General features: G+C 43.4%; 1 protein-coding gene across 6 annotated transcripts in view; it reads right to left on the bottom strand.

Annotated features, from left to right (window-relative positions):
- The window catches only part of LIG1 (DNA ligase 1), a 63,262-nt gene that overhangs the window by 40,048 nt on the left and 1,179 nt on the right, over positions 1-22,035 (bottom strand). For 3 of the 6 annotated variants that reach the window (XM_037819493.1, XM_037819494.1, XM_037819495.1), the window contains exons 2-9: positions 19,586-19,658; positions 15,817-15,906; positions 11,985-12,120; positions 10,973-11,099; positions 8,150-8,245; positions 6,526-6,633; positions 5,689-5,808; positions 5,372-5,447 (exon numbers count right to left, since the gene is read on the bottom strand). In XM_037819493.1, the coding sequence (XP_037675421.1) occupies positions 5,372-5,447; positions 5,689-5,808; positions 6,526-6,633; positions 8,150-8,245; positions 10,973-11,099; positions 11,985-12,120; positions 15,817-15,906; positions 19,586-19,602 (770 nt within the window). In that variant the 5' untranslated portion in view covers positions 19,603-19,658. Of the gene's footprint in view, positions 1-5,371; positions 5,448-5,688; positions 5,809-6,525; positions 6,634-8,149; positions 8,246-10,972; positions 11,100-11,984; positions 12,121-15,816; positions 15,907-19,585; positions 19,659-22,035 lie in introns of those variants that run through there. The other 3 variants (XM_037819489.1, XM_037819490.1, XM_037819492.1) reach the window with 3 other exon arrangements.

Here is a 22,035-nt window from a genome sequence, read left to right as displayed (position 1 = left end):
CCTCCTTACTTGAGTTTTGGAAGTTTGTGGCTTTTCAAGAAATTAATCCATTTCTCCTAAATTGTTGACTTTATAAGCGTAAAGTTGTTCATAGTAGTCCCTTAAGCACTTAATTGCTGCAGTCTGTGGTGCTATCCTCATTTCACTTTTAATATTGGTGATTTGTGTTTTCTATCTTTGTCAGTCTTGCTAGAGGTTAATCAATTTATTGATGTTTTAAGAAGCACCAGATTTTTACTTCATTTTCATTATTGTTTTCTTGCTTTTAATTTCATTGACTTCTGTTATTTATTATTTCCTTCTGCTTGCCTTGGGCTTATTTTGCTATTATCTTTCTAGTTTCTTGAAGACAAAACTTAGATTATTGATATGAGATCTTTCCTCTTTTCTAATGTAATCATTTACTACTAAATTTTCTCTCAGCACTGCTTTAGCTATATCCCCCAAATTTTGATATGTTGTGTTTTCATTTTCATTTTTTTTCCATTCCCTTTGAGGCTTCCTCTTTTACTCAAGGATTTTTTAGAAGTGTGTTGTTTAATTTCCAAGTGTTTGGAGATTTTGCTATTCTCTCTGTTAGTGATTTCTAGTCTGATCCATGGTGGTCAGAGAATAAACTTGTACGATTTCAATTCTTTTAAATTTGTGAAGGCTTGTTTTATGGTCTATCTTTATGAATGCTTGAAAAGAATATGCATTTTGCTGCTTGTGGGTAGAGCTTTCTATAAATGTCAGCCAGATCCTGCTGGTTGATGGTGTTGCTGATTTTCTACCTTAGTGGTTCTATCAGTTGCTGACAGTGGGATGTTGAAGTTTCCAACTGTAACTGGGGATTTGTCTTTCTCCTTTCAGCTCTATCAGATTGTGCTTCATGTAAATGAAGCACTGTTTTTTTGTGTACACACATTTAGGATTGCTCTTTATCTTTGGTGGACTAATCCTTTTATCCTTATGTCCCTCTTTGTCCCTAGTAATTTTCTTTGCTGTAAAGTTTGTTTTATATCATATTAATATAACCACTCTGCTGGGTTTTTAAAAAATTAATGATATGTATTTTCCACCCTCTTACCTTCAAACTATCTATGTCGCTTAAAGTCAGTTATGTTTGAAGTTAGTTACTTATAGACAGAATATAGTTATATCATAATTTTTATCCACTCTGCCAACCTCTTTCAAATGGCGTATTTACATCATTTATATTTAAAGCAATTATGTGTATGTTAGGGCATAAGTCTGCTATTTTTTGTTGTTATTCCTTCTATTTCTCATTCCTTCTTTTCTCTTGCTTTCCTGAAATATACTCAAACCCTTTGTAATTCCCATTTTGACTTATGTTTTTTAGCATATCACTTTATTATATTCTTAGTGACTGCTCTAGGTATTACCATATACTTATCACAGCCTACTAGTGTCAACGTTTTACCACTTCAATTAAGTGTTAAGCTTGCCTTCTATTTAGGTCCCTTTACCCTCTCCACTTTTAAAATAGAATTGTTTTATGCATTTCCTCTATATACCACGCTGAGCACCACATCAGATGGTATTATAACTTTTGCTTCAACCATGAGCTATTATTAAAGAAATTCATGAGATGAAAGACAGTCTATTTACTTCTCTTTTTACCCATTTCGTTTTCTTTCTGTTCTGAAGGTCCCAGTCTTCTTCCATTATCGTATTCATCAGAGATCTTCCTTAGCCATTCTTTAGGGATAGGTCTGCTAGCAACAAACCTTCTTAGTTTTCCTTCACCTGAGAATGTCTTTATTTTCCCTTCATTCCTGAAGGATAGTTTCAATGGATATAGGATCCACAGTTGACAGTTCTTTTCTTTCAGCACTTGAGAAATACTGTACTATTTCCTTCTGGCCTCCATGGTTTCAAATGAGAAATCTGCCATCATTCAAATTGGTGTTCCTTTATGGGCAGTGGATTGTTTCTCTCTGTTTTCAAAATCTTTCCCTTTGTCTATAGTTTCCAGAAGTTTAATTATGATGTGTCTTGGTGTGGATTTCATTGGGTTTATCTCATGTTGGGGTCCACTCAGCCTCTTGAATCTTCAGGTTTATGTCTTTCATCAAATTTGGGAAGTTCTCAGCCATTATTTCTTTGAATACTTCTTGAATCCCATGTTCTTCTCCTCTCCTTCCAGGACTCTGATAATACAAATGTCAGATATTTTCCTATTTCCCTCAGGCTCTGTTCATTTGTTTCCAATCTAGATTTTCTCTGTGTTGTTCAGAATGATAAATTCTATTGATATGTCTTCAAGTTCATTGATTCTATCATCAGTCATATCCATTCTACTACTGAAACCATTCAGCAAATTTTTATTTTGGTAACTGTACTTTTCAGTTCCATAATTTCCATTTGGTTCTTTTTTATAACTTCTATTTCTTTGCCGAGATTTTCCATCTCTTCATTTGCTTCAAGGGAATTTGCAATTGATTGCTGAAACATTTTTATGTTGGCTGCTTTAAAATCCTTGTCAGATAATTTCAAAATGTGATTCATCTCGATATTGGTATCAGTTGATTGTCTTTTCTCATTCAAATTTTCCTGGTTTTTGGTGTGATGAATGAATTTCAATTGTATCCTGGCAAAACATTTTTTAAAAGTAATAAAAAATGGCATTATCTTCAAAGTTACGGGCAGGGGGACCTGGAAACTGGATTTCACTCATGCCACATGGGATCAACAGTTTAACAAACTCAAGTCCCCACCACACTTCCTTAGTCCTACAAGAAAACATCCCAAATCAGGCAAGTTTTTAATTTGGCCAGGCTTTAATGCTCTTAGCTCTTCAAGAAACATCTCCACTCTTATTCACTGATTCCATAATATTTACTGAATTCCTACTATGTGCATGACCTCATGTTAGGCTTTGTTCAGGAAAAAAAGGCTACAGGAGATACCACTCGCTTATGGTCACCTTTATTTTCTTCTTTATGCTTTTCTGCAATTTCCTATATATTTTAAGTTTGGCATGCCCCAGAGCTCACACTCTGAGTGTCTTCTTTATTTATCTTCTCTCCTCTAGTGATCTCCTACAGTATCAGCTTTAATTCCATCTATATGTTGATGACTCCCAAATTTGTAACTCTAACTTCAACATATACAATTGCATCATTTATAGCTCCACTTGCCTATCCATGTTTGGATTAACAAAGTCAAAACTTTAGCTCCAAACCTGCTCCTCACCCTGTCTCTCCTGTCCCAGTCAATGGCAACTCAATCCTCCCAGGTGCTCAGGTCTAAACCTCTGGAGGCATCCTTAACTCCTCCACTTCTCTCACATTCCTTATCCATCCACTGCACATCTTGTCTGCTAACACAGGATCCAATATCCGGTTCTTCTTGCCATTTCCACTCTCTCTTAAATAGACCATTACAATAAACTCCTCTCTGGTCCCCCACTCCTTCTGCTCCCACCCTGAATCCTGTTCAGTCTATTCTCACCACTGCAGCCAAAGGGATCCTGTTAAAGCTTAAGTCAGATGATACCACTGACTACTCACATCCATCTCAAGTTAGATTAAAAACCAAAGTCCTAACAATGGCTTTCAACACCCTTCCATAAGCTGGCCCTGTCACTCTCTGACCTTATCTCCTATTACTTTCCCCTTCACTCACCCTCCTCCAGGCAGACAGAAGCTTTCAGACATGCTCCCACCTCTGGCGTTTGCACGTGGTATTTTCTCAGCCTGAAACGTTCTTCCCCAATGACTCACTCCCTATCTCCTTCAGGTCTTTTACTCAAATTCCCCCTCCCCAGTAGGGCCTTTCCTAACCTCCTTACTGAAACTTGCAACCTCTCCTCTACTCCAATATTTCCTTTCCCCTTCCCTGCTCTATTCTCCGCTGCAATACTTAACACCATAAGACATATGACATTTTGCTTACTTACTGGGTTTAAACCTTGCCTCTTCTTATTAGAATACAAGCTCCATAGAACAGGATTTTTGTCTGTTTTGCTCTCTGCTGGATCTCCAGCACCTAAAACCACTGCCTGACATACAATCAGTTCTCAATAAATATTTATTGAGTGAATGAATGAATCCATGACTGACTAATGAGGGAAAAAAATCTAAAAGTATTAAATCCAGTTTTTCATTGTACATTTCCTAAGCCTCCTCTGGGCCAGACCCAGGGTGGGAAGCCAAAGACCAAGCAAGAATCAGATCCGACCCTGGGGCTCGTGGTGTGATGGAGGAGACACTTGAATATGTGACAGGATTATCAAAGAAAGTCTGCTTCAAGTACTGGGGGACACATATCAGCCCTGATGGAAGAAAGGCACTGTGCTTCCCTGAGTAGGTACAATGTGAGCAGGAGCCTGAGGGGAAACTGTGTTAGGCAGACACGGCTGGGAGAATATTCTAGACAGGGGCCAGCATACTCAGAAGCTGTGAGGGATGACAGGAAATGTTGTGCCTCCGAGTAAGGAGGAGACTGGTGTCCCCATGAGGCTGTAAAGTAAGGTGGGCAGGACCAGCTAATAAAGAGCCCTGAGGCACTCAGCCTTTATCCCAGGGCTTTGAGCAAGGCACAGAGGAGGCCCGATTTCTTACTCTGTAGGAGTTTATTTATGCATCCATCCAGTCATTTATTTAACACACCTTCAACAGGACCTCCTGTGTATATAACAGATACCATGGGAATTGGCCTAGACATCTTCTCTCAAAGCACTTAAAATAGTTACAATGAAGTAATTAATTATTTAACAACCTATTTAGTGACCCATAACCCCAAGACACTGTGAGCAACATGAGAGCCGGGGCAGCAGGGGCAGTTCTATACGGTTCATCTCCACAGGCAGCCCAGGGCTAGCACAAAAGAGGTGCTCCGTAAATTTTAATGCAGGGTAGACATGCCTGTCAGCTTCCAAAGCATACTCTGAATCTAGTAAATTCAGTGGGACAGGAATAGAGGGATAAGAAATGAGGCCAGAGAGGTGGGCAGGGGTCCCAAGTCAAAAGGGCTTAGATTTTGTCCTACAGATATCCGAGGAGCCATTAAAGGGGCAGAGTCAACTCTGGTCATCAGAAAGACCCTCCAGGACGCAATGTGGGTCAGACTGAGGATGAAAGACTGGAGCCAAATGGCCAAAGAAGAGGCTGGGATGATGGGTCAGCAAACTACATCCCTGGATGGTTTTTATATGGCCTGCAAGCTCACAGTTTTTATAAAAAAAGACAACGAATACATGACAGAGTCCGTGTGTGGCTCACAAAGTCTAAAATACTTACTACCTGACCCTCTACAGGCACGGTGTCCGAACCCTGGAAGAGGCAGTCCCCCATCTCAACTAGGACCGTGGGAATAGAGAGGGAGCAAGCCCAGAGACATTTTTCACACCCAGAGACTGACTCACCCCTTGGCTTCATCCTCTCTTGGAGCACCCGACCCCTCTTCTTTCACTTCTTTTTTGGTTGCCGGTTTTCGGGGAGCTGGGAATAAAGGCAGGAAACGGTGGGTCCCTCCTCTTCCAAGAGTCCCCCACCTCCCACCTACTCCCCACCCAGCACCACCCCAACCCTCAGAGGTGCTGGGGGACACATCAGGAGAGAGGAGCCCCAGACTCCAGCCAGCGTGAAGGCCAGAAGGGATCTGAAGCATTCTCTGGAGAAAAATTTACTCCACCTGTGCCCCCCACAACCTGGGGAGAGGAGGGAGGGAAGAGAAACTCACTGAAGAAGCTGCTGAGCGTCTTGGGAGGTCTAGGGGAAGGCTTACTCTGGTCCACCTCCTGCGGTGCCTTTTTCACGGCCACCTTAGACTCTGAAACACTCTCTGTCGGGGTCATTACTTCTAAAGCAAGAAAGGACAGACGTAATGCAAGCCATTTCAACCCCAGACGTTTTTTTAACTCCAAGGTCATTCTGACACCGTAGACTGAAACTATGACAAATTCTGCCCTTTTCTTTTCTATAGCATATGTTTTGAGCTTCTCAGGCCTGATGTTTTTTTTTTCCTCAGGACTAACTAATGGAATTTTAGCATTTGGCCTGAAATTGGAGACTTAGGAATAGTGGTAAACAGAAATTTCAGCACATTAGAAGAAAACATTCCCCCTCCCCCTCAGTTGCAGAAAATTAGATTCGATTCTGCGTCATAAAACTGCCCCTGCTAGTGTTGTTGCTAACACAGGAGTCTCCTGGGACACCTGCCCTGCAAGAGCTGTTGCTAAACTCTGTGAGAGTAACTTTAACCCCAAACCTATAACATGGCATAGCTGTCTAACTTCATAATTTGTTGCTCAATTAGTATCATTTAATTTGCACTTCTGATTTCTAAGAGTTATGAATACTTTGTTAAGCCAGAAAAGGATAACTGGCTGTCTTCTTTTCCTATGTGCATGGAGGAAAATCATAATAAAACAATTATAATACCAAAACTTATGATTCTTCTAGATTTCACACATAAACACAAGTTTGAGAATCTGTCTGGTTTAACTCTCCTCCAAAGACTCGTGACCCCAAAATCGGAAAGATGGGTCTGGGGTGAGGAAGAGGATCAGAAACTCACTGGAGACCTTGACGGCTTTAGAGGGTGTCATCGGCTGGTCACCCTCTTCTGCTTCTTTCTTTTTTGCCACTTCAGGCTCTCTGAGGCTCTCTGTCGGGGTCTCTGCTTCTGATGACAGAGAAAAGCCAGTCAGTGAACTGAATCATTTTGACTCCCATGGGCAGTGTGACCCCAAGGGCGTTCTCACTCACAGGACACCATGCCCCTGTTGGTCCTTTACTGTATCAATCCGATATGTCTGTAAGGTGAGGGGAGGGGGGAGTGTGGCTCCTGATCAGCCCTGAGCAAGGAGGGGCCTCTGGGAGAAACCACCCCAACAGTCACACGTGCAACTGAGAAATAAATATAAATCATCTTTTCTTAGAAGCTATTATTTTAGAATTATTCACCCCAAAACAGAATCTGAACAGCTTTAAAATACATATAACTTGTTATAGACTTAAAAAAAAAAAAAAAGGTGAAAAATCATACCTTTTAGAGTAACGAAAACTGTAAAATCTTAGGAAAAATTAGCCTTAATAGAAATAAGCCACATATACACCCACCCCTCAGAAACTGACAATGGGTACAACTGCAGGATTTATAGTAAAATTTGTTATTGACTAAAAATTGCCCATAGGAAATAAAATCTCACCAAATTTAAATATGCCATGGGAAGACTGAGCCTGGTAAAAACAAGGAACTTTTATTTTTAAAAAACTGACTACAGCAAAGGTTATATCATTGGTATAATCTCCTTCAAGCCCCAAATCATCAAGGGCTCAAATCTCTATGGCTGCAGCGCCCACGTCTGCGCCAAGAGACGGGACCTCACAGGGACGCTGAGGGACAGCTGACATTTCCAAGGGAAACCCAGGACATCTGTTGGACACTATATGAACTAGTGGCTCCAGCTATTTTAGTTTTCAACATTAGATCACACTCCTTTGATGACGTCCTATGTTTGCAAAGCTGGGTTTTCATCGGTTGCTGTGATAATAGCAAGTACTGCCCCAAAATCAATGTGCAACAGGAAATGAGGGTGGCAGTTTTCAATCTGATTCCAGAGTTTGAGAATATGTGCCGTGGCCAACCAGCACACACATCCCATTAGGAGGTAAGTGTGGTTAGTGAAGAAAGAAATAATAATGCTGTTCTTCTGGTTTATGAGTATTATTTTTTCAAATACCTACATTTGCAGAACATAAATAGCTATTTGGACATTACTTGACAAATGGAACTGTTAAATATTGGCCTACGGGTGCCATGAGAAAATTACTAAGACATTCAAGGCACTGTGAACCAAGACTGTTTAGGAACCTCTGCTTTACAGTAAAATTTACAAGGAAAAAGAGATCATTTACAGATCATTTAGAGGACAATGTTTTCCATAAAATAAATATAAAAATAAAAGACAAAAGACAAAACCGGTGTATGAATTAATACCAAATTAATATGGCCAAACACATCTATTCCAAAATGCTTTCCTAAGAAAAGTTCCCATGTTGATGTGTGGAATTCTGATCAACATATGTGGACTCATGGGCAGAGGCATCAGATCAGTGGGGTCCAGGAGGCCCGTGACCGTCCAGACTCCACCCCCCTCCCCTCACACACACAAAATTCTCTCCTCCTAGCCCCTCACCTTCTTCCTCCTTCTTCCTCTTGCTGTTTCTTTCCTTCTCCTCACTCTGCTCTTCCAGGACACCCCGGATTTTTCGTTTTGGGAGCTGCTTCCGAGCTGGGAAGGAAAAGAGTGCAGTGTGGCTGACTTCACTGGCCTGTCCGCCCCTGCCCAGTGAGCCCAGGCCACCAACAGGGCCCCTGGAAAGGCGCTGGCTCCCTCCCCTTCTCCAGCTGCCCAGGCCACTGCCCTGGAGCAGGCCTCGTCCTTCAAGCTCTGCTGCTTCCTGGCTGTGTGACCTTGAACAGATTATTTAATCTCTCTGTGTCTCGCTCTCCACATCTGCAGAATGGAAATAATCCCCCAGAAGGATTTAATGTACTCACATCGTCACTGCTCTGGCAAATGCTCTCAGTGCCGCACCCACCTCCCTTGGACCTTACCACCTCAGGGTGCTCCAGACAGCTTTTCCAGAGCCTCAGAACACCAGAAGTGCCGGGAATTAACAGACTGGGAGGAGCCCTCAACTGGTGACTGATGCAAGTTGGTGTGTAAACATGCCATCTCCCTCGCACCTCAGGTGGATAATTCCGAGGACGGGCTGACACCGCCTCCCATAGTTTCCCCACAGAATCTAGCTCCAAGTGCCCCCTGTGCTAGCGAAGTAATAAAACATCCTGCCTTCCCCTCCCGGAATCACTGCCCGTGTTCCCTGCACCTCCCAAAGAAACATGTGCTTGAGTTCTTGTTTCAGTCTGCTTCTAAAGGAATCCAAACTGAGATAAAAGCCCATGGAGAGGAACTCAGTACAAGGCAGCTGTAATCATCCGCACTGTCCTCTCTCACCTAGGCCACTGCACCACCTCCTCCCGGGTCTCCTGGCCCCACAGGGTCTTCTGTCAGCCGTGGCTGCCCCTGCCCTCCCCTGCGCAAAGCCCCTCCACCTCTCCCCAACCCCACTCCAGGATGAAGCCTATTCATACCACCACCACCACCACCTGATCTCTCTCCACTCCCGACATTCTAATTCTTCCTATGCCATATGATCCCCTTCATCTTTCAGAACCACTGAACTGCCTGTTTGTTGTTCCCAAATGTTTACACTAAGCTGTGTCACACCTCCAGGCTTTTGCACATGCTGTTTCCTCTCCCCAAAGGCTTTCCCTCCCCCCTTAACTTCCTGATCATCTCTTGTTGCCTTTGGGGGACCCGGCTCAAATGTCACGTCCAGGAGAATTTTCTGACACCCTCCCAAGTCCAATCTGGGGTCTGCCCTGGGTTCCCAGAGTGTCCTGTGCCACTCTGCTTTTTCAGTTGTGACCCTGCCCTCTCTGCTCCCAGCCCTTCCATGGCTCCCCAGCACCCCCAGGGCAGAGCCTGGGCTCCTCAGCCTGACATGCAAGGCCCTATGGTTCTCGCCTCTCGAGCTCACCTCCACCACACCCTGTCCTCAAACGTTCCCTGCTCCCCACATCACATTTTATTTTCCAGAAACACTGATCTGTGTGTGGTTCCCAGACATGCTGGTTGCTCCTACCTCCAGGCCTGTGTACTCGCTCTTGTCTTGAGAGCCGTCCCAGGCACCCCCCCCCCAACCCCCCATGGCCAACCCTCCCCCACCCTCCAAGACACCTCCAAGGGCACCTCTGAGGGGCTGGCTGGCTCCAAGCTCCCAAGGTACCCCGCGCTGTCTCTAGCATATCTTATACCAGCACAGCCCAATGGAGATAGAAGGCAAGCCACATACTTTCTAGCAGCCACATTAAAAAAAGGAAAAAAACAGGTGCAATTAGTTTTAGTAATAGATTTTACTTAACCCAATATATCCAAAATACCATCATCCCAACATGTTTTCAACATTAAAATAATTTTTAATGAGATATTTTACCTTTTATTTTTTTTTAAGCTAAATCTTCAGGGCCATTGGGTATTTTACACTTAAAGCACATCTCCACACAGATACTAAATTTTCATGGTAAACACTTGATCTGTGTTTAGATTTCATAAAGTTTACTTGAAAAAGTAGAATCACATATCTAAGTTGTTCCAAACATACTTCAAAGTTTGCTAACCAGATCAAGTATCAGGTTTCAAATTTAAATTTTATCAAAATGAAATAAAATTAGAAATTCAGTTCCTCGGTCAAACTGGCCTCAGTTCCAGTGCTGGGCAGGCACCTGGGGCTAGGAGCTCTCGTACTGGCCAGCACGGGCGTGTGGGTCTCTCACCCTGCCTCCCCTGGATAAACCTTCCCAATCCCTCTCAGGACAAACAGCCGCTCCTCAGTCTGGCTTTCCAGGCAGTCTCTAGTCTCACTGCTCACTGTCCCCAATCCCCCACTCTGTGCCAGCACATGGAGCCATTAGCAGCCCTCAAGGGCCTTCTCAACACACACACTCTCTCTCCCCTGCTGATTCGTCCTTCAGGGCTCAGATTTGTCAACACCTCCTCTAGGAATTCTCCCTTGAGGGCAGCCTCTCCTCTGTGCACCCACAGTGTGCTGTGCTGCCTCCACCACTGCACACAATGATAATCACAATAACCAACGGTTACCGAGCACCTACTATGGCTAGAGCAGTTCCAAGCACTTTATATGAATTAACTCTTTTAATTCCTACATCTCTTGCACATACTGTAATGATCATTATCTGTTTCACAGATAAAGCAACCAAAGCTCAGAGATGGTAAGTAATGTGCCCAAGGTCACACAGCAGTGAATGGTGAAGCTGTGCTCTTAACCATAATGCTAAGGTCAAAGTTGCCGCAAGGATGGCTGTCGGGTGCAGAAATCAAAGTGTGGAGAAAGACGGGCAACTGAACGGGCAGGAGGCTGTGTGGCCTTACCTGTGCGACGCTTTGGGATCCCTGACGGGGAGATGTCCATAAGAGAGGTATCGGAGGGAGATGGGCTGCTCTCAGGAGAAGTGACAGGACTTGAGGGCGAGGCCTGCGGGGAGTCTGGGGCAGGCTTCTGGAAAAGAAGGCAATTCTAGAGTGAGGGGAGGAAGGAGACTGTAAACCTCTCCCTGATTCTACCCTCCTCTCTGTCCCCATGGGACCAACCCCAGCTCAGGCCTTGTCCTCTTTCACCTGAGCCATCATTCCATCCGATTGCTTAGTTACATGGTCCCAGATTCTCCATATCATAGACCTGATAGTAATTCTCTCTTTTTTCCTAAAGTAATAGAATATCTGATTTTTAGGTGGGCATATGCTGAAGACCTCATTTCCCAGCCTCCTTTGCAATTAGGTGTGTTCATGAGTTTGATTTCTAGCCACTGGGATATAAAGGGAAGTGATGTAAGTTTCCCTTGATTCAATAACATCAACTTAAAAGCAAGTAGAGTGCCTCCCTCTTCCCACTGGCTGAAGATGGACATGACGGAGCCAGCTTGGCCCACCAGACAAGAGCATCCCCTGAGTGGTGGCAGAGCAGTGGTACAGAAAAGTCTGGGTCTCTGACACTGTGAGACTGCCACACCAACCCTGGACTGTTCCTGCTCATTAAAGACAGGGAGAAATTCCTTTCTTGCTTAAGCCATTGTTACCTGTCTCTCTGTTTCAGCTGCTAACCTACCAGTTCTTACAGGACCCTGTGCCAACTAAACGACTGCCTCTCAGCTCTAGGCTCACCCTCTCCGCTCCCCCTGGTGCTGTGGGGCCTGGGACTCTGAAAACCTCTTTCCTCTTCTGGCAGCCGGCTCTGGGTCAGACAGTGTCAGTATGGGATGCTACGGGGAGCTGCACCACGGGAGGTGAGCAGGCCTTCCTGTAGCAGCTGCTACACTTGTTCCAAAGGCTAATGGGACTCACAGTCTCAGTAAGAACGAGCAGCCGATGGGAGTCGGGGACCTACCTGGCTCTTAAGGGGCGAGAGGGCTTCGTCTTCCTCCTCTCCTTCACTGCCTAGGACCCGGGCCACCTTCCTTCCTGGTCTCTTCACTGGGGACTCGTTTTCAGGCAGCACTCCATTCCGCTCCTTCAGTGCCACCCTGGAAGGGGGGATTTTGAGGTGTGAGAGTAGCTGTGAGGGGGTAATGCCCCAAACATTCCAGCTTCTTCACTACGTTTCTTTCCCTTCCTTTCAAGTATTCAATGAACATTTTCTAGGTGTCTCCTCAGCACATACTCTTGCTCAGTCATCCATCTAATCATTTGTTCATTCATTCACTGACCACACATCCCCTGGAGGCCCCCTGTGTGCCCACCCTGTAATGGGTGATGCTGAGGAACAGATGCAATCCCTTCCAGGGGCAGAGACAGGCCAACAACATCTATTTGGATCTTCTTTTTTTGAATCACCCAAGTGACTGACTTTTAGCTAGGTACATGGCCACCCAGTCAAGGACTACACTTTCCAGACTTCCCTGTAGCTAGGGATGGCCATGTGCTGAGTTCTGGCCAAAAGGATCTAAGTGAAGTGAATGATCCAGGCCACTTGCCCTCCGCGCTGTCTCACCCCTGGAACTCGGACTTGCTGACCTGCTCTGACAACGCAGATGAAGGCTGCACCCTAGGGAATGGAGGAGTCACGAGAAGAGGGAATCTGGGTTCCAGGACAGCTGAATGGTACAGAGCCACCTACTTGCCCTAAACTGCCTAAACAGCTCAGAGTTTTATAACTGAGAAAAAGGCAACTTTTATTTCAACTAAGTCACTGTGACTTTGGTTACTGGTAAAGCAGTCCAACTACTCCCCTGACACTGCCTCTGAGGCACTTCCGGGCTGGTGGGGGAGACAGACACACCATCACAATACATTGCAGTGTGTGCTGACAGAGGTCACTGAAAGTGCTGGGGACACGGATGTTCCCAACAGGTTTCTGCGTTCACAGAGCTCACAACCTGGATGAAGAGACCAACATGCATGCAAAAAGCTTCCTGTTTGGGTCAACGATGGCACATTCATTTTATGAAACATCATTAAAAAGAATGAAATGAGTTTATATAAAGCATTATTGAAAGGGCGCTAATACTTATTTTGTGGAAAAAAAAAACAAAAAAAAAACAAAGTAGGTCAACTCTATGAGAGGAGTGACTGTTGACCTCGTTCCCTGCTAAACCCATGGGGTCTGGAACTGTGCCTGGCAAACACAAGATACTCGGTAGGTATCTGCTGAATAAACATGTAGTTTGATTCCATGAATATAAAAAATACATAAGTGTCTGCCAACATATATACAGGTTATATATATAGTAGTTCTGTTTTTGCTATTTAGAAATAAATAAATGGAGTGTATTACTGAGCATCTATTATATGCCCAGCACTGTGCCAGTAGCTGGTGATTAAAGAGTGACCAAAATGAGAGTCCCTGCTAGCCATGCAACAAATATTTACTGAGCACCTACTATGTGTCAATAACTGTTAGGTGCTCATATTCTTATGTGCATTTTAAAAAAGTATCGTAGGAGATACATCAAACTGGTAAAAGTAGTTTCCCAGTCATTGGAGAGTGAATACTGAAAGGAAGTCAAATTCTTTCCTAAAGCTCTGAGTTGAATTATTTACAATTACCATGCATAATTCCACATATGGATATCTTTCCTAGACAAATTTCGGTACACGTGCTCAAAGAGACACATATATAGACTATTTATTGTAGCACAGATTGCTATAGTCACAAAATGGAAACAACCTAAATATGCATCAGTAGAATATTAAATAAATTCTACATTATATCCATAAAATGGACTACAAGGCAGCATGTAAAAGGAATAATGAGAAAACTCACACTAGAGAGAAACGCTATGAATGTCATCAATGTAGGAAAGCCTTCAGTAGATGTTCTGTCCGTCAATGACATGAGAGAATTCATGCAATAAAAATTTTGAATGTGGAAGAGACTTCAGCCATAACTTCAGCCTTTAGACACACTAGAGGACTCACACTGACAAACTGTGTCTGTAGTTAATCTGGAAGAGTCTTTAGTCATCCTGACTACTTCAGTCAACTTAAGTAAATTCATACTGGAGAAGGTCTGACTGTATATAACACGAGAGAACTCACAATATAAGTGTAATGGAAGTGGAAGCATCTTCATCCATTGTGCCAACCGATAAACAAACCAGAGAATTCACGAGAGAAATTGTCAGTAAACAACGTGCAAATGCCTTCATTTGTAATTTATCCTTTAAACAAAACAACTGAACTCCACAGGACAGAAATCCTAGGTCTGTAATCACTGTTCCCTATCATTCAGCTGAGCACAAGCAACGGCGTGCACAAGAACACTCAATGCAGGACTAACCGCTAAAACAAGAAACGAGAAAAGCCTTTACTAGGAGGACAAAGCCTCTCGGAGGAGTGACAGATAATTAATGCTGGAGAAGTCATTCAATGAAAAATCATGAGAAACCATCTATTCACCCAGCAACACCGTAGGACATGGGAGTATTCAAACTGTATAAAGCACAGTCGGCGTCATGAAAGAGGGAAATCGTTAGTGACGACTCGTTCCCGAGTCAGCCTTGATATTCTTACACTAAGAAGAAAACAGTCCTAAAGTCAAAGGAGAAAAGCCTCGAGCTGGGTTTCACAACAGAAAACTCTAGACTGGAAACCAAAAAAATTTTTCTAAGAACTCTTGACCAGCAAAAAATTCAGAATTTTGAAAAAGACTAATGAAAATATGGAGGCTAGAGATTAGGATTGTGAAGAGGAAATAATGAATGCAAAATTCTGTAAGAAGTAATAAGAAATGGGATTAAACCCAATAGACTAGTACTTGCATATATATATGTATATATATAAGTGGTAAAAGTTGTTGCGGAAAAATCTAATACTATATGTAGGTCAAGTTCTAGTTCTCCTTTATGCCATTCTAAAGAAGTAGATCAATCAGAAAATAACTTTGAATAAACTGTAACGGAATAAACCAAATAAACAGTAAACCAAAACACTTAGATCACAAAATTATGTGATTTAAGTTTTATCTTAGTTTTATAATGTGTATGTACATGGCAAGGATGAAAGCAAACATGGATAAATAAACTCACTTTATAAAGAGAAGGAAAAAAAAGATAGCCCTCTATACATAAATGAAAAAGAAATCTTAAATCAAAATGCTAACAAAAGAAAGCAAATTGAGGAAAAATATACACAGTATGATCTAATATAATTTTTTTAAATTACAAAAAAATTAAAACACAGAAAATAAACTAAATATGCCTGTACATATATCAATGTATATAAACAGGAAAAGAAAAGGATCTGAAAATCAAGTGAAGCATTACAACTTCATTCTTATCACTTACTGAGTGCCTTTTAATCCATGCAGGCCTCATATGATTTATTACAACTTTTTTATACACGAGGAAACTGGAGCACATGGAGGTGACATTACTTGCCCAGGCTCCCACAGTAAGGCTGTAAACTAAATCTGGCTCCAGAGTCCACATTTGAGCAAGCTGATGGAGCCAGGGGTGATCACATGACCCAACAAGGCCAAGTTGGGTCTTGCCTGAGAATCTGAAATGCGGATACTAGCAGAGAGCGTATTGCTCTCTTCCACTCAGATGGGACAATATAAAGATGCGGCCAGTGGACAGCTTCTCTGCCTCATGGAGAAAGCCTGCTCTAGACCAAGGCCAAGACATGTGAAACAGGACCCCATTTGGTTTAAACACAAAGCCAAGAGAATCTCACCTGACAAAGGAACAGATCTGTCTCATCCTGACCCTGATACTTACTTTGGAGGGGGCTCTGTCTCTTTGTTATTGTTGGACGTTTCCTTCTCTAGCTTCTTAGCTTTGTCCTCTTTCATGGGCTGGAAAAATGACCTAGAGGAGCAAGGAAGGGAATAAAAAGGAAATGTGATAACTGCACCAACAATCCCTCATGTCCATGGTGCACTCCACAGTTTTTGAGCTCCAGCACTTAACAGAGGATTTCAAACAACCCTCTGACTGATAAGGAAATTGAGTCAGAGAAAAGAGATCACACTCAGCTTATTTTTCTGCCCCAACTCACCTGTGGAATACAATACACCCCAATATTCACCCAGCAAATATTGAGTAAGCACCCACTGTGCACCAGGCCCTGTGCTGGGCTCTAGGGATTTGACAGTGAACCAGGCACATAAAGTTTCTGCCCTTGAGGGGCTGGCATTCTAATGGAGAAGGCAAATATTGAAGCAAATAACTAAATATCAAATGTCAGAAGGTGTTAAATGCTCTGAAATCAATAAATAAAGGTAGCTCCCCATTGATAGTGGAGTTGCTTCCAAAGAACAGAGCATGGAAAGGGAAAAACAGTAGGTTGACAATGGAAAAACCCAGCCAGCACCACCTTACCAAGTGATGGGGGTGAGCACCATGTACCGCTGACATGAGGCCATGGGAAGGGACCTCTACCTCTGTGGTCTTCTTTCCAGAAAACCCACAACCCCCATCTTATCATGAGAAAACATCTGACAAAGCAGACTGGAGGACATTCTACAGGGTCCCTGGCCAGTACTCCTCAAGACTGTCAAGGTCACGAGGGACAAAGAAAGTCTGAGAAACTGTCGCAGACCAATGGAGGCAGGAGAGACATGACAACTAAATGCCTGCAGTATGCTGAACTGGATCCTGGAACAGAAAAGGTCATTAACAGGAAAACTGGTGAAATCCAGACGGAATGTGGGGATAGCTAACAGTAAGGCACCAGTGTCAGTTCCATGGTTGTGGCAAATGGACCACGGTAATGTAAGATGTCAATGATGGGGGAAATTGGGTGATGGGTTTGTGGGATCTCTATGTACCATCTTTACAACTTTTCTGTACATGGAAAATTATATATCCCAAATAAAAAATTTTACCTTAAAAAAAAAGATAAAAAAAATAAAATAAAGGATAGTAAGGGGACAGAAAGCAATAAAGGGTGCTATTTTCCGACGATTTTTTATCACTGGAGAAAAATGCACCTCCAGATTTGTTTAAGGCACTGTCTCCCAGGTTTCTGAAACTCACAGCAAAGCACAAATGCTAATATTCCAGAGTCCCAGAGCCAGCCAGTGGTGGAGCAGGGTCCCCATCCCAGAAGCCTCAGCTATTTCCATCTCTCCTCAGTGGACTTCCTCTCATCTGCAGGTGGGTCCAGGCGGGTCTTGCTCTCTGTCCTGGATGCCCAGGTCTGGGTCTGTCTAGCATCCACAACCTCCTTCAGGTAACAGCCACTCCAATTTCCTCCTGCCCCGCCCCCACCAAATTCTCACAGTACATACAATTTTTTTTAATCTTTTTATTCCAAAATACGTTCAAACTTACAGAACAGTTAGAAAAATAATACAATCACCAGAGAATTCCAAGATACCCTTAACCCCTCCCTCCATCCAGATCCACCAATTTTAACTTTTTGCCACATTTGCTGTATCATTCTATCTATCCATTTTCTAAACACTTGAGAGTACATTTTATATCTCATGCTCCTTCAACACTTAACACAAGCCACGTACATTTCCTAAGAACAAGGATATTCACTTACATAACTACTTTAAGTTCAGTTATCAAGTTCAAGCAATTTAACATTGATAAAGGTTAGTCTATATTCCAATTTTTTCAAAAGTCCTAATGTCTCTTCAAGTCTCTCCTCCCTTGCTAGATCCCATCCAGGATCAAGTATTGCATTTAATTTTCATGTCACTTTTGTTGCTCTTTTTCTGTTGTTGTTGGGGGGCGGGGGGGAACATATACACTGTATAAACTTTCCCCTTAACCACTCCCAAGCATACGATTCAATGAGATTAATCACATTTCACAATGTTGTGGTACCCTCATCATCTTCCATTACTAAACTTTCCCACCTCCCCAGGCAGAAAACCTATACCCAGTATGTATTAACTCCCCATTTCCCCTGCCCCCACCCCTGCAACCTGTACTCTAATTTCTGTCTCTAAGTTTGCATATTGTTCCGGTTTGCTACAGCTGCCGTTATGCAAAATACCAGAAATGGTCTGGCTTCCACAAAGGGGATTCACTAGGTCACAAATTAACAGTTCTAAGGCCACAAAAGTGTCCAAACTAAGGCATCAACAAGAGGATACTGTCACCAAAGAAAGGCCGATGGTGCCCAGAAAACCTCTGTCAGTGGGGAAGGCATGTGACTGGTGTCTGCTGGTCCTTCGTTCCCAGGTTCTAATTTCAAAATGGCTTTCTCCAAAATGTCTCTGGGCTTCTGTCTCTCCCAGCTTCTCTCAGATCTCTGCTTGGTTCTGGGGCATTTCTCTTTAAGCATCTGGGAGTCCTCTCTAAGCCTCTCCAGGGCAAATGCTGGGCTTCATCTCTTAGCTTCTAATGCATCTTTGCTTGTTCTGCCAGGGCAAACTCTGGATTACGTATCTTAGCTTCTCTTCAAAATGTCTCTCTCAGCTTCTCTGAGCTTCTCCTCTCTATTACTCTTAAAATACTCCAGTGAACTAATCACTGGATGGGTTGGGTCACACCTCCATGGAAATGATCTAATCAAAAGGTCTTATCTACAGTTGGGTGGGTCACATCTCCATGGAAACAACCCAATCAAATGTCCCACCCTAATCAAAAGACGAATAAGTCTGCCCCACAAAACTGCATTAAAGAACATGGCTTTTGAGGAGGACATAATAAATTCAAACCAGCACACATATTCTCTGACATTTTCTTTATAGTCATCATGGGACTTATATTTATATTTTCTCATGTCCTTACCCACACCAAAGATCTTTATTTCTTCATGTGGCTTCAAACTACTGGGTATTGTCTCTTCTTTTCAACCTGTAAAACTCTCTTAAGCATCTCTTGTAGGTCAGGTTTAGTGGTGACCAACTCCCTTAGCTTTTGTTTAGCTGGGAAATATCTCAATCTCTTCCTCATTTTTGAAAGACAATTTTGCTGGACATAGAATTCTTGGGTGGCAATTTTTTTGCTTTTGACATTTTAAATATGACATCCCCATCTTACCATATTTAAGATTCCCAGAGACCAAGTTTCAGCAACTGGGTCCAAACCAGTCTGAGGCCTTTACTCCATTTCAATTACATAAGCCAAGAAATTCCCTATTTTTGGCCCCCCTAAAGCCAAAGTTAACATAGGTTTCCAAATTTTGGCATCATTGACATTTTAAGTGGGTCATTCTTTGCTGTGGGGGCTGTCCTATGCACTACAGGATATTTAGCAGCATGCCTGGCCTCCACCCAATAGATGCCAACGGCACTCCCCCAGTTGTGGCAATCAAAAATGTCTCCTCTTCTGGGGGATGGAGGTGAGGGAGGCAAATCGTCCCTGGTTGAGAACCACTGAGTTAGGGTTTCTGTCCTTTGCTGCTGAAAAACTTTTGACTAACACACTCCCCTTCCTCCATATCCCCCTCCCCATTTTCCATACTGCCCAATGCCTAGAAATTTCAACTTGAAGTCTGACTTGAGTTCTTCTAAGGCTCAGATTTAGAGAAAGAAGCAAAGGGCTTGGAGAGTATGAGCTTGGAGAACATGAGCAGGTTCCTTACATGATACTTCGTTGCATGATGGCGTCAGAATTCCCCTTCCTGCCTCGTTCTTTTCTTCTCTCGTCAGCTGTTCCTGAAACAGAAATCCAAAGACTGGCTAAGGATATTGGTTGTATGGAGATCAAAACACGTAAAGCCCCTCCTTTCATAAAGAAAAAAAATGAAACCAAAAACATGAGTTGCCCCTTCAAGAAGAAACTCCCATTTTTATGAACCATAGTGAGATTTAGCGGTAAAGAATAAAAGATCCAAATCAGAGAAAAAGATAAGAAGCCTTCTTTGGTAGTTGAAGTATGTATCCCAGAAAAACACGTTTTTAATCTTAATCCAGTCCTGTAGGTACGAATTCATTATAAATAGGACATTTTGAAGATGTTATTTTTAGTGAGGGTGTGCCCAACTGAATTGGGCTTTAATCCAGATTACTGGAGTCCTTCATAAGCAGAATAAATTCAGGCAAAGGGAGAGAAAGCCACAGGAAGAAGCAGGAAGTCAACAGCACCTGGAGAAGAAGACATCACCATGTGCATTACCACAGGAGAGAAAAGTCAAGGATCAAGTATCACTGGCAGCTAGCCCCAGAATACCACAGTCTTCAGGGATAAAGGATCACCTACCGAAGACTCAATTTTGGACTTATGCTAGCCTCAGAAGCATGAGCCTCCCCAATCTCCCTTCCTGGCTTTACCCAGCCTAGAGTCATGGTGCATCAGTAGCATAAGCTCTCTTGCCCTCCCCTTCCTCACCTTGTCACTCACTCAGCAAAATTCCCATGTTGATTAAACCCAACTCTCCATCTATTCTGTGCCTGCACCTGCAGAGCTGATGGTGACTGGAGACACACATGCTGACAGTCCCAGGGGGCCTTCTTGCTGCCATACAAGCCACTGCATTTCCCTCATCCATCAACATTCCTGCCCCCTCAGACCATACTTCATACCTGCTTCTCAACCTCCAACACCTCTTCCATCTTCACTCTCAGCTGACAACCTGGCTTCCTATATTACTGAGGAAAATGGAAGCAGCTGTAGGAGAAAGACTACAAGCTCCCACCACCATCTCTGCCTACATTAAGTGCATCCGTGCCCATGTACTCTGACTTCCCACCACCAATCATGTGTGCTCCAATCTAAGGCCAACCCCTCCACTTGCACACCAGGTCACATGCCTTCTCACCTACGCAAAAACAATGCTCCAGCAATCCTCCCCTTTCTCTCCTACGTCACTGACTTTTCTACTTAATCATTCCCTACAGCTTACAAATCTGTCATTTCTTCCATCTTTCAAAACAAAACAAAAAAAACCCTCTCTAACCACACATTCTCCTACAGCTACCACCCCATGTCTCTCCCTTTTCAGGTAAGTCATAAAAAGAATTGTCAAAGGGCACTGTCTCTGGCTCCTCTTCTCCCATCCTCTCTTGAAGCAACCCCACCCCCACTTCAAGCAAATTTCCCCACTGACACTGTTCACCAACGTGAGCAAGGACCTCCAGGTGGCCCCAGAACGCTAATGGCTACAGCACTGGGCAGCACAGGCCGAAAACCTAAGTCTCGTGAAGGGCGTCCTGTGCCTGTTTTGTGTGATGACTTATGTGCAGGACCTAAAACAGTGTTTGGTACTGAATGCATTGGCCAACACACATGCCTTTGATTACTAAAAATTGGGGCAATGGCATTATGGCTTAAGAATTCAGGGTTTCAGGCAGAGTTCTTACAAAAACTGGAGGCCTCGGCAACAAGGAGTAATATAAAGGGGTTTTTAGCAGAGAGGAGTTTGGGTGTCAGGTCAGAAGGCTCAGTCTCAATTTCTTCTTATATAAAAGCTCAATTTCCTAAGTTAAATATTTTACATCTCTTACCTAAATATCATATCCCCCACCACCATCTTCAGAGGCTTAAAACAGATCAGTATCCCTCAAGACAAGTGAGGAAGCTGAGCGGGGAGAAAGTGCTTTGCGCAGAACCACACAACCAGTCAATGAAAGATAAGAGAAATGGAGGATCTTAGTTCCAAGAATCACCTGGGATTTGTCCTTAAAATATCCCCACCCCACCCCCAGACCTCCCGCACCACAATCTCTGGAATATCAGGAGAAATCTACACGCCTGGGGGCTCCCAGGGGATTTTCAGACAAGAAGAAATTAAGGAGATGTTCTTAGATCTGACCTTCCCACCTTTCCCTCACACCCCTTGGCAGGATGCCTAATAAGTAAAAGTCAGGGATTCAAACGGGGTAAAATGGGGATAAGGCCAAGGAGTGATGCTCTAATCCCTTTTCTGCTCTCTTTGCCCTACAAAGCCCCCTTCAGATGCGGTTCCCCTCTCCAAACACCGTTCTCCAGGCCAAGTGGCCTTCCCCTGAACCTTCAAGCTTCCCCCTCTCCTAAGAAGGTCAAGATCCTTCTGTCTTCCCTCCCCAAGTTCCTCTGTCCCTGCCCCCACTATGG

Source organism: Choloepus didactylus, chromosome 27 (assembly GCF_015220235.1).
Source record: "Choloepus didactylus isolate mChoDid1 chromosome 27, mChoDid1.pri, whole genome shotgun sequence".
In the NCBI taxonomy this organism is placed as follows: Eukaryota; Metazoa; Chordata; class Mammalia; order Pilosa; family Megalonychidae; genus Choloepus; species Choloepus didactylus.
This window is presented reverse-complemented; position numbering and strand designations above follow the sequence as displayed.